The 13211-nt window shown below is 36.0% G+C and overlaps 1 protein-coding gene across 1 annotated transcript; it reads right to left on the reverse strand.

Annotated features, from left to right (window-relative positions):
- Window positions 1-9042: 9042 nt before the first annotated feature.
- LOC147540524 (uncharacterized) lies at window positions 9043-10239 on the reverse strand. Its single transcript, XM_086638924.1, has one exon. It carries the CDS (start codon window positions 10149-10151, stop codon window positions 9318-9320), a length of 834 nt encoding a protein of 277 aa, XP_086495050.1. The 5' UTR covers window positions 10152-10239; the 3' UTR covers window positions 9043-9317.
- Window positions 10240-13211: the final 2972 nt, after the last annotated feature.

A 13211-nucleotide genomic window follows, 5' to 3' on the forward strand; every position in this document is an offset into this window, starting at 1 on the left:
TATCTTTTGTTGTATAATTTTTTTTGTTATAGTTACTTATCCGAATATGTTGTTCAAATGATATTTACGCGCATATTCCTTTTTGTAAGAAGACACCAAAGTATTTACAATTCAAAATTTAGAATGACATATTTTACCTTTCCGGTTGCTGCATTCTAATATTTAACAAATGAATGGTAGCTTCTTATAAAAAGTAATGTCCACGATAATTTTATGCGTTATTTCGTGACATTTCATAAACATTCGCAAAAGATGAAATCAGGTTTTTGCACTATTTCATAGACTCGTCTGAAACATTAGTCTTGATTTTTTGATGTATATCTATTTCATAGACTCGTCTGAAACATTAGTCTTGATTTTTTGATGTATATCTTCCATGGCGTAAACAATTAAAGTATAAGGTAATAAGAAAGAGTCACCACAAGCCCTCTGACGTGTGGGGTCTTTAAGCCTAACTACCTGTTTTTTTTTAGATTGCGTATAGTTTTTACGACTATCACGTGTCGGTCTAATTCGGACACCATATTAAATTTGTGGTCATCCAACTAGAAGTCAATTACCAATATATAGAAAGACTTGAACATTATTTTCTTAGTTGTTAGATCTCTCTTCTTTGTTGTGAGATTATTCTCGGAAGCTAGTCGGTGAGTAAAGAATGGTTCATAAAGGTGTAAATTTACATTTACATAATTTAAAAAAAGATTTTTGAGTCAACAGTTCAAAATCTGGGGGGTAAACTAAAAAAAAATCCACTTTTGCCCAAAAATTAGTTGCAGGTCCAAATGTCAGTTTTTTTTTATTCCCCTCTTGCCCTTGGACGGGACATGCTGACGTTTTCCTGAAAAAAAAAATGTCTGGTAAATAAAATAATTTACCAGTACACGAAAAATTCCAAGTTTCAAAATTTTTTGAAATTTCAAATTCCCCTCCCAGCAAACCATCTCTTCCCGGTAAATAAAATAATTTTCCGTACACAAAAAATTCCAATTTTCAAATTTTTTTGAAATTTTCAAACGAAATATTTTTTTCGAAATTTTGAAATTTTTTTGATATTTTCAAACGAAATTTCAAATTCCCGCCCAGCAAGTGTCTAGTACAGAAAAAAATTTCCAGTAAATAAAATAATTTCCCGGTCACAAAATCTTTTTTTCGAAGTTTTGAAATTTCAAATTCCCGCCCAAATTTTCAAATTTTTTTTACGAAATTTCAAATTCCCGCCCAGCAAAAATGTCTAGTACAGAAAAAAATTTCCAGTAAATAAAATAATTTCCCGAAAAAAATTTCGTTTCCTGGGAATTTTTTGGTGCCAGTTCCGTAAATTTCTGAACAGTACACATTCTGATGGACCGGTTGTCAGATTATTTTTCAGAAAAAAAATCGTTTCCCGAGAAATTTCGATGGCATGAACGGTAAATACTTTATTTTCAAAGGGCCCTTTACGTAATTTTGACCCCCAAACTGACACATTGGACCTCCCTTTTATTTTTAGGCAACTTTGGGTGGGATTTTCATTTTGGTCCCCTTTTTGGACCAATGGCCCAATCACTCTTTTAAAAAATCTAACTTTTTCCATTTTCAAAGTTCAAATAACCTTTGAGACTCGAGAGAGAGAGAGATGGGGATCTTCTCTTTCTAATGATAATGAAACCTCTTTAGTACAAACATGGTTGGCCAAAGGACCTCAAGGGCAGGGCATTCTGTCAATGCTACTTATGGTCCATATTCCATCCTTAAATGGGTCTCTCTCTCTCTCTCTCTAAACTCAAACTTTTCTCTCTCTCTACTAGCTAATTATTGATCCAATTGTACTGCACAGGAATCAAACCAGCAGATGTTGAAGCAAATCTAGCTATCTCTGACTACTTGATGAACTGACATACCCTCCTGGTGTTCAGATTTCTCACATGTTACCAATAGGGCATCATTTGTGCTTCCCCCATGTTCATTTCTTGGATCAATTTTCTTCTTTCAAGAAGAAACAAGGTACCAACAAAAACATTCATACATAAATGGTGGGCTCTCTCAATTACATTCCTCATCATGGGGTAAATCATATTATATAATATAAATATTGGTGGTATATAGTATCACTTACTTTATAGTCTTTCAATACATAAATAAACCTTTGAACAAAAGTTTATGGTAGAGTTCCAAAATGAGTGAAAAAAGCATTCCGAATCACCGAAAGTAGTATTTACCATTTTCGAGGACATAGAGGAGCTTGAAGTTTATATATTTTTGAAAGATACCGATGAGGGTAATCATGGTTTATCATTTTCGTCTATAAAAGACCCTATTGATTCCCCTATAACAAATACCGAAAGCGTCAAGAGTGGATTAACAAACCCATATTTAATCATATCAAGCACTATATGTTATATGATTAATAAAGTAACAATTACGTTTTAAAATCCCATTTATATTTTAATAACTCTTTTCGTATTAACCTGACGATGAGCCCGCCATTTTTACAAACGTGACAATAAAGGCTTTTTTATATTTCTAGATTGTAGAGTCATGTTTGATATGCGGTAGCGAGTAGAGAAAAATAAAAATGTATGTGCCAAAATAATCAAAAAAATGTAAATGGAATTATAACATGTAGCTTTCTCTTTTCTAATAAAATATATAATTTTCCAAGTTTATGTTTTCTCTATCCAACAAATCATTTAACTATATCTCCCTCAAGCTTCAAACATCAAAATCAAATTCCAAAATCTACTATGTATGTGGATTTGTGTGTTGGAAAGGAACATGTCTTTTTATTCATTATAGAGGAGCCCATGTGTAAGAAATTAGCTAGGGTAAAAGTCCTATAGGGATGGAGAACACATGCATTAGAGAATGAAGGTACCACCAATTCAAGTAGGTACTAATTACGAGCCAACTTTTCACTTTTAAAACCACCCCAAGAACTTTTCATGAATTTTTAGATTCCCAAATGATCTTAAACAATTTAGTGATTTCAACAAAAAAAAATTATAGTAACAAAAATTCCCTATTTCTTCCTCATTCATTGGATGCATTTCTATTAGGAGTAAAAAGAGATTTTGTGATTCCAGCTCATAAAAGAAACTTGATGTCACCTAAGAAGGAAATAATTATTGTTTTTTAAATAAGTAAATTTATTTCTACGAAAGACTATATTTTAGAAAAGGATGTTTGTCCCAGTCATCGTTTTCCTTTCTGTTTTATTATATAGATGTGTCACCAAAACTCGGTAGAGTTGTTGATTTTTTTGAACCCTAAATTAGTTCTTTATTGGAGTCTCCAGAGAACATGTTTGGATGGCTTTTGAATCAGGTAGGTGTTGTTTATAGACGCCCCTTAGTTTCTTACCTCTTGGGTTACCTTCACTCTTAACCCCCCACGGGGCGGTCTAAGGGCACTCAAATTGGGCCTAGTCCGTGCTAAGCTTAAGCAACACAGATTCAGACCTTTTCGAGACCCACAGAGAGTTCCAATAGAAGGGAGGCCTGCAACAAATAGTGATTTTGTAACGTGATTCCTCATAATAATAGTACTGATTTTATTGTTTGATTAGGTCAAAACTACGACTGATAAAGATTTACTACTAATACAGATTATTCAATTGACTAGTCCACCAGATACACGGGGTTGAAATGATGTTACCTTGCCCTCCACAGTCCTCACACCTCCTGTAACCTACCATCTCACCGTTGTTGAATTGATGTTACCTTGCACTCCACAGTCCTCACACCTCCTGTAACCTCCCATCTCACTTTTCACTCACCGATCATCAACCATTTTCTTATAAAGACACGGATGTTGAATCTAATCCTAACTTAACCATACTTATAAAGATAAGCATGTCAATGTCGAGCACTTTGGAAAATTTCAAATTTTAACGCCTAAGGAGTGTAGTGTAGTAGGTGTAACGGGAAGGCATTGCATCACTTTCCATTTTGAAGTAGTACAAAACTGGCAAATCCCACAAGGTCAGATTCCTCAAGGTGACATATATAATTCCTTCGATGTCCTTCCATATGACCCATTCCTACATAAACCGTTACCGACAAATTCTCCCTTTGGAGGAACACATCGACTACGAATCTTGGTACAACAAACTCGATAGTAAGGTTATTTTCTTTAGACATTGTCACCCAATCCAATCACAAGAAAACTCGTGAAAATTTGACCACTTTATTTGTCGACAGGTTGGTCTTATATCTCCATTTTGGAAATATCTTAGTCATATAGGCATAAAACAGAAAGGACATAGAAAAGTCGGTCTATACTATCCGGATTTGGATTCAAAGTACAGATTACTAAATACTGCATTCTCTGTTTAATCAGAAATACTAGAATAGCAAATGCCTGTAGCTTTACTTCAAGAAAATTTCCATGTTTTAGGCTCATGACAACTTCTAGAGCCAGAGCTAAGATGAGTGTTGGTGATCTTCATGAGTTTAGGGCTCAGTCATGAACAAAATCGCCTTTCACCGAGCACTAGTGGTGTCCAAAATCATCAACTCAAGTATTATATTATTATGGCAATACATAAATAACTACATACGTCTTATCGATACACTGACACTGCTAGTCTACCATACTATATCGACAGTGAGAACCTCTGACTACCTATTTAGGCAGATGTGGTAAATCGATGAGAGCCCCTCGCCTTTAACTTAGGCAAAGAGACTATATACATCTTATCGATACACTGACAATGCTAGTCTACCATAATATATCGACAGTGAGAACCTATGAATACCTATTTAGGCAGATGTGGTAAATCGATGAGAGCCCCTCGCCTTTAACTTAGGCAAAGAGCATAGGTAATAGCAAAGAAACCACACATGTGGCTAAATATTCTCACAAATTAAGCATGGATACTTGGGTTTGAGTCACCTGGTTCCTAGGCAACAACAACCTAGCTCTATGCAGACGTTCACTCATGGCCGTGCCAACGACGTCTTGCCAAGCCATGTCATTTGACAGGCATGGTACCTTAACCGACCATACCAGGGCCAAATGTCACACCTTCATTGACACAACACTCCTTTATTAATTAATGGGTCCATAGTTGTAGTTGTGATTAAGCGGGTGCCATCGAGCCATTTTTGGATTGTCATGAACCCGAAGTAAGCCAGTAATGGTACCCTAGGCAAACTTCAACGCATGTAGCTAACGCTTCTGACTACATACACTATAATCAGAGATAACTAAAAGTCCAAAAACATCGACTAATTCATTTGAAATGCAAAATATTCGTTACAGCCTCATACTAATCCACAATTTGGGCAGTGTTCGTTTTCTACCGAGCCCTTAAACCCTATTAAGGTACAAATCTACAAGAAATGGCATCAACATTTACAAACACAATAACCCCAACATAAAGTATGGTGGAATATAAAGAAATAACAAGAAAATCGATACAATTTCACTTTATTATTCAACTCTCAGCAACAACTATAAATCTGAACTTGACTATCAACAATAACAAAAAAAATCTGAATTTGAAGTATCTCAAGCATATTCTTTGAGGCTGAATTTCTTTCATGATTATGGGTTCCTGAAAAATTAAGAGCTGAAGAAAATCTAAAATAAGAAACACTGAAATCTTGGAAATTCATTTCTTTCTTTGGGTCGAAAAAGCACCCCTCTATTTTCTTCTTTCCAACTGCCTCCTCTATTTTCTTCTTTCCAATTGCCTCCTCTATTTTCTTCTTTCCAACTGCTGAAACCTCATTATGTGTTAACATAAAATAATCTTCTCCCAGTTCTTTCTTAAAAGCTTCAGTTTCTATTGGCCATATAATCTTTCCAGCCAAAAAAGACTGATCTTCAGAGTTTATTATAGGAATACTTGCTTGATAATCTACTGGAAAGTTGCTTCTAACCCATAGAATTGTTCAATATATTTAAGATTTTTTTGATTTTTTTGATAACCCACCGGGGGTTTATCTCCCTTTTCTTATTTAATAAACATAACAGCTGAAACAATACCATAGTCTTCAGTGGTTTTACCCTTACCATTCTTGAAGACGTAATCTTGGTTGAATATCATCAGTTGAGACGGACTAGGAATTGAAGCCAATCCACAAATCTTGGTGGAGGAAAGCTTCACTTGATAGCTTTCTTCCCATTTTCTTGGATGGTCTAATGAGTCGTGAATTCAAAAGGATTATGGGGTTTATTGAAATTGGAGAATGAATATATAGGCATCCACATTGCCCTTTAAGTACAATGTCGGTTAAAAATCTTGAGAGATGTTACGCGGAGGACGAAGCCTAAATTTTGTACAAAAATAAAATAAAATCTAACAACTTATTATTACAACCAAATTTTGTTCTAGTTATTTCTTTTACTTTTTTTCTTTACAAATTTGATTTTCACCACGCTTAATTATTATTACAACCAAATTTTGTTCTAGTTATTTTTTCTAAATATTATATATGAAGAAATGGATATCAGAGCCTGGATGACAGGCTAGAGTATGGCGCTCTGATCCCATATGAGAAATGGATATCAGAGCCTGAGCTACAGGATGAAGATGTACAGGTTGAAAATGTATTACATCCTGATACCCATTTGACAATTGGTATCAGAGCCTAGATGAAAGGCTAAAGATATATTACACTCTGATACCCATTTGACAATTGGTATCAGAGCTTGAAGAGCAAGCCAATGGATTATGTTCTGATCCCATTTAACAATTGGTATCATAGCCTATGTGATAGGCAAACGAGTATGTTGCTTTGATCCTAGTGATGAATGGATTTAGAGCTTGATAGCTTGCGAGATATGTTCCAAGAGCCTAGTGATAGTGGCAAATGGATGTGTTTGTATAGCTTGAGAGGACAAGCAAGAAGATATGCATAAGTACATGTGATATGTTTGGAAGCATACTTCTAGAGCCTGCATGGCAGGTTCAAAGGGATGGTTTTTCGATCCCATGATGGTTGGTATTTATGCTCGAAGAGTGTGACGAAGAGCTTAGTGACTCTCCCACTATGGTATGCGGTATACTGGAGTGTGTATGAAGAGCTACGTTGAGAGCATGATTCCAAGAGAAGGCTTTCAGAGTGAGATGCATTCAAAATGATATGGTCTCTGAAGTTATTGTGCAAGAAGGGGCCTTTGTCAAGGGATGCATGGTGCATAAGGCGACGAGAGTTCCGATGGAAGGAATAGGTCGTGTGCACGGATGCTACGATGGTAGCTATACTTGGGTCTATGTTCCTTTGAGATGAAGGACATATGCAAGATATGAGATGGAACCGTATTGGCACATGAAGTCATGTGCAAGCTCAGTGGCAAGAGTTTAGTATGACTTGGTGCGCAAGGAGGTACCATATATGCTTGAGTCCTTTAGAGGTAAGGACAAGTGCAAAAATGGGATGAACCGAGAATGGCACGGTGAGTCGTGGGCGAGCTTAGTGCAGTAATGCTCAGTACGATTTGGTGCGCATTGGGTACATCATATGGTTGAGTCCTTGAAGCGGACAACATGCTTGGTATAGAAGCTTACCAAGATAGTAAGTAGAGTCAGGTTGGGAGCTCATGTGAAACTAGTCAGAGGAACCTTGTTGGATTGGCATCCAAGGTGGAGCTATGTTGATCCAAGTGACACTTTAGCATTAGAGCAGGGTATGACAACAAGGTGTTGAAGGATACTGTCTTATGCTTAAGCCGAAGGTAGCATTGAGTGACTTGTGATGTTGTGAGTTCAAGCTACTAACAGAAGACGGGGGTCAAGAGTAAGATAGATGGACAGAGTAAACAGTGGTTTAGGTTTGACCTCGACGAAGAAGTTGAGCATCTAATAACACATCTTCACATATCGAAACTACGAGATCACCCCACAATGAAAGAGGATGGTACTCCTCAAATTGAAGTCAAATCTTTTACTTTATATGATTGATGTAGCTTTATGTGTGTTTTTTTCTAGCTTCATCTGTGTTTGTTTTTAAATCATATGAAAGAAAAACATCTAATTGTTGGGACTACCATGTATGCTAGATACGATACTACAAAGGTCACGTTTTACATGTCAAGATCAATTGGTAATTAAGAGAGAGTACAAAAGAAATTTATATACTGGATTTTCCATACTAATGTTGGTCCATATGGAAGTATTCTCAACAATTCTGAGACATCTCGGTAGGAGTGTCTTCAGCCAAAAAGAAATGGTGGGTGCCTCTAGCATTTCTCATTGTTGAGCACTCTTCAAAAATCATGACAATTTGAGACCCAAACCACTTGGGCCTCTTCCGTTGTTTCTCTCAACCGGGTCTGACATATCGGTGAGAGAGATTTTATGGCGCACCTTATAAGTATTAATGGCGCCCCCATCGATGCAAAATTGAGGGAGAATTTGTGAATGAAGGAGTCGCCTTACAAAATTATAGAAGGCGCCTTTAAAACTTCCCCATGAGACCTCTTTTTCGTGCGATAGGGCATGAATTTTGAGAGAGGATGTTGGTTTTCAAAGGAAGTGCTTGTACATCTGAATCGTGACTATGTACTCGAAAATTAAATATGAAACTAGACCATCTTGACTTATTGTGGAACGCCTGAAAACACCATGCACAATGAATGGGTGTCATCCACATCACTCTTCATCCTGTATCAGGTGTCATTTTTCGAGCCCTTTCATATAATATAAATATAACTCAAGTTACTAGTTGTTTTTGTAACTCTTTTCTCTCCCTCGTCAACCTTTGGTAGACTAAGTGGGGTATAATGTTGACATAAAACTTCAAAATCATAGAGATCTCATCTTCGATTCACAGAGGAGGTGGATTTCATGGTTTATTGAACTTGTTTTATTAAGTTACAAATAATGTAATTAGGTTTTAGGCCATTGTTTAGTTGGGGTATAGGTCCATTCTTGTAAGAGTTTGAATTAGGCGGTTATCGTGTTCACCACATCTTTGATGTATCAATGTCAATGTAATAACTATCGTAGATCGTACTGAATTTCCAAAAAAAAAAAAAAAAAAAAACTCTTTTCTCTCTCTTATAACTGCACCAAATGTATAGATAAAAGCTAGGTTAGACATAACAAATTGGAGATTCATTCAACCCAAAGATTAATATAAATGACCATGTGATCAAGATTAGCAAAATTAGAAACATCTAAAATAATTCATTATCTAGAAGATAACCAACTTGATTAGTACTAACTACTAAGTTAAACATGAATCAACAAACTCTAGAGAGAGATAGAGTCATTACAAAGGCATTATACATCAATACGATGCGATGTAACAAGTACGATAACTGCCGAATTTAAACCTTACAGAAACTAAGGGCCTAATATCTAAGGAAACTACTGACCTAATGCTCATCTAACTACTTTTTATGAACGGATAAAAAAACAGAGCATCCCAAATCTCTGTAAAAGCTTCAATAATAACTCTGTGATGATGAGAAGAATTCAATGAGAGATAACAATCTAAAAGCTTTTCAAGATTCATAGCTTCATATATTTGATTTTCTCTTATCATTTCCACCATTGAAGTTCTGAAATCACTATAAGGATTGCTTGAACTTTTCACTACTGCAAATGTTTCCACCAAACCCATTTCTCGATTGTCACTTACATCTCTTCTCCGGCGACATTTATCTCTTTTACGGCGAGAATTAGTCTTTTTCCGACGTAAAGATTTAGATGAATCAGATGAAAAGCTTCTTGACGAGAAAAATGTCTCTGTTTCATCATCTTCTTCTTCTTCACTACTAAACCACCCACCACCATTATCAGATGAAAAACTCAATCTTGAAGTCATTTTCTTCTTGGGTTTTTGAATTAATTTATGGGTTTTTTTCGTTCTCTCTCTAGTTTCAAAATACTGAGAGTTTGAGAAGAAATTTAATGGTGAACTTGGTGATGCAGGAGGAGATGTTCTTCCCTCTGTTTCATTAGTTACGAAACAACTCTGTTTTTCCGTTAATTTCTTCCTACCCAACGCCTGAAAACCACTGATTTTTTCAATTTCGATTAACTCTAGTAATTTGAGTTTGCAAATAGATGGATAAGGTTTGATGATCTTTCGGAAATCTTGACAATTTCGATTAACAAAAATTGGGGTTTCAGAAATATCAGTTATGTTTTTAGGTCGACAAGACCCAAATGAAGAACTAAACATTCTAGAGACTTTCAGTTTGAGGTTAGACTCCATTAGAGATTTGAGAGAGAGAGAGAGGAGCAGAGGAGGAGGAGGAAGAAGAAGAAGAAGAAAAGGTAGGAAGAGAAATATGAAGTCAATGTGATATAAATACAAGAAGTTAGACATTTTTAAATGCTTTGTGTAAGTGATGGGGCCTAATTCTGATCAACCTTTGGAATTCAAATATCTCACCCTGAGAGCCGAAACAATTGTCGTCTTGAATATTGGTTGATATCTAATCTGAAAAGCCATCCAAGAATACATTTTGAATTTTGATACAACCCGTTTATTTATGGTTACTCTAACTCTTATAAATGGCTGTTATTAACATAATTCGAGCATCGATTTTCTCAATTTTGTGAGAGTTAAAGGAAGCGGGGTGTTATCGTTTTAGTAGTTTATAGTGTTACATATACTTATACCTTTCTTTCTGTTATTCTACATATTTAAAATTATTGCGCCACAGTTCATTGCTGAATAATTCTCCAACAACTAACGACGTAGATCTATTATGTTCTTGATTATTTTCTTTTACTTGTTCAAGGATCTTTGTAAACAAATATACTGTTACTTTAGCAAGATATTTATTTGCATTCTTCTAAATTTGGATTGAGTCTGATGAATGGTGAACTTGACAACATCACAACACAAGTTAGTATAAGAAATTGCTAAAATTTAGTTTTTCCAACCAACCATATGTGTTTCATAAAAATAAAAAAGAAAAAAAAAAAAACCATGTGTGGCATATGGATGTAGTTGACTTGGATGCATAGCATCACAATATTTCAAAAGTTAGAGAGAGAAAGAGAGAGGGAGAGTGATGAGTGGTAAATATAGGAAATCAAGTAGAAAGACAAAGGTAAATTGTCACCTTTCCCATGTAATTTAGTGACCCTATCCTTCTCTATACAGGATTATGTCGCCATCTAGTTGTCCACTTCTCTCTCTCTCTCTAGTCCTTTCTCTCTCTTGATTCTTTTACAAAACTTGATTCCAATCCATCTAAAACAAAAACAAAGAAAACAAAATTTTAAAACACAAATACAAGTGATTTCAAAATCTCAAGATCTGATTTTTTATGGTTTTTAGAAATGACTTTATTCTTTATAATAGCTAGAGAGAGCATCAATGAACCTCAAGAAGTTCCAAAAATACACAAACACAAAAATGGATACTCTTGTTCAACTTTTCTTACTTTCTACCAACAACTAAAAGACACTCAATATGTTACTTGTATTCAACTTTCCATAGATCTTCATATCATCATTGGTACAACTTTACCTACCCATTTCTTTTTATATGTGTCACAAAAACTAGCTAGGGTTGGTGATTTTTTTAACCCTAAATTAGTTCTTTATTGAAGTTTCCATAGGAACATTTTCAGATGGCTTCTGAGTGTGCGTCTATAGGCTGCCTTCGTTTTTTTATTGGGCGCAGTCCGCACTGGACTTGAACAATATGGATTCAGACCAATCTGAAGCCCACAAAAGAATGTCGAGAGAGGGGCAGCCAAAGAGCAAAAGGACGGGACGCCTTTAGAGGCGCCCTGATGAGGCTTGAATTTGTACACCCTAACTTTAATGTTGTTGTTACAAATAATAATCTGGCAACTTGACTCCTAATAATTAGAACACATAGTATTTTATTGTTTGATTAGGTCAAAACAAGGATTGATAGAGGTTTGCTATGTCATTAGATTATTCAATGGGAGAAAGAGAGTCGCAAACCATACACCAAACCCTTTTTTTTGAAACTACCCTTTCGAATTGAGGGAATCCTATACACCAAACCCTTTTTTTTTTGAAACTACCCCTTTCGAATTGAGGGAATCCTATTCAATAATGTTATCGTGAATTATGACACAGTTTTGGAAGCATGTCTATATCGAGAATTTTTGAAAAATTCAAAATTAACTCACAAGGAGTGCAGTAATAGGATGGCATTGTATCACTTTCCATTCTGAAATACCACAAAAATGGGAAAATCCAATAAGCTCGGATTCCTCAAGGAGACGGATATATTCACTTCCATGCCCACTGATAACCCATGCACATATAGCTTTGACGACAAATTCTCCACATTTGTTCCTTCAGAGGAAGACATCAACACCTAGTCTTGGACCTCTTGGTACTACAAACTCGATATAGCAAGATTATTTCCTTTTATCACGTCACTCAATCCAACCACAAGGAAACTCATGAAAATTTGACCACTTGGTTAGTCTACAGGTTGGTTCTGGTATCATAGCCATATCGGCATAAAACAGAAAGGACATAGAAAAGTTGGTCTATACTATCCGGATTTGGGTACAAAATACAGCCTACTACTAAGTACAGCATTCTCTGTTCAATTAAATACTGGAACAGCAAAGGCCTATGGAATTACTGCAGAAAATTTGCAAGTTTAAGGCTCATGGCAGCTTCTAGAGCCAGAGCTAAGATGGGCGTTAGTGATCTTCATGAGTTTAGGGCTCAGCCAGGAACAAAATCATCGTTCCGAAGCACCGTTGGTTAATACAATTCCAAGATGTCCAAAATCATCAACTCAAGTATGTTATTGTGGCAAGATATAAATAACTGTATACATCTTATCGATAAACTGACACTACCAGTCTACTATACATATCGATAGTGAGAACCTCTGACTACCTATTTAGGCAGTAGTCGTCGTTAATCGACGAGTTCCCCGACTTTGACCCAAGCAAAGAGCATACAGAATAGGAAAGGAACCAAAAATATGCCTAAATATCCTCACAAATTAAAGTACGGATGCTTTGAGTAACAGGCTCCTAGGAAACAAGAACCTAGCTCGATGCAGACGTTCACTCAGGGTCGTGCCAATAACATCTTGCCAAGCCATGCCACTTGCCAGGCATGGTACCTTAACTGGTCATACCAGGGCCAAATGTCACACCTTCATTGACACAACATTCCTTTATTAATGGGTCCATCGTTCTACTTGTGGTTTAAACGGGCGGTGGCGAGCCGTTTTTGGATTGTCATGAACCCGAAGTGAGCCACTAACGGTAACTTACGCAAACTTCAAAGCACATAGCCAACGCTTCTGACTAAA

Source organism: Eschscholzia californica, unplaced genomic scaffold (genome assembly GCF_041429995.1).
Source record: "Eschscholzia californica isolate CP2 unplaced genomic scaffold, dmEscCali1.0.p SCAF_5, whole genome shotgun sequence".
NCBI classification, from domain to species: domain Eukaryota; kingdom Viridiplantae; phylum Streptophyta; class Magnoliopsida; order Ranunculales; family Papaveraceae; genus Eschscholzia; species Eschscholzia californica.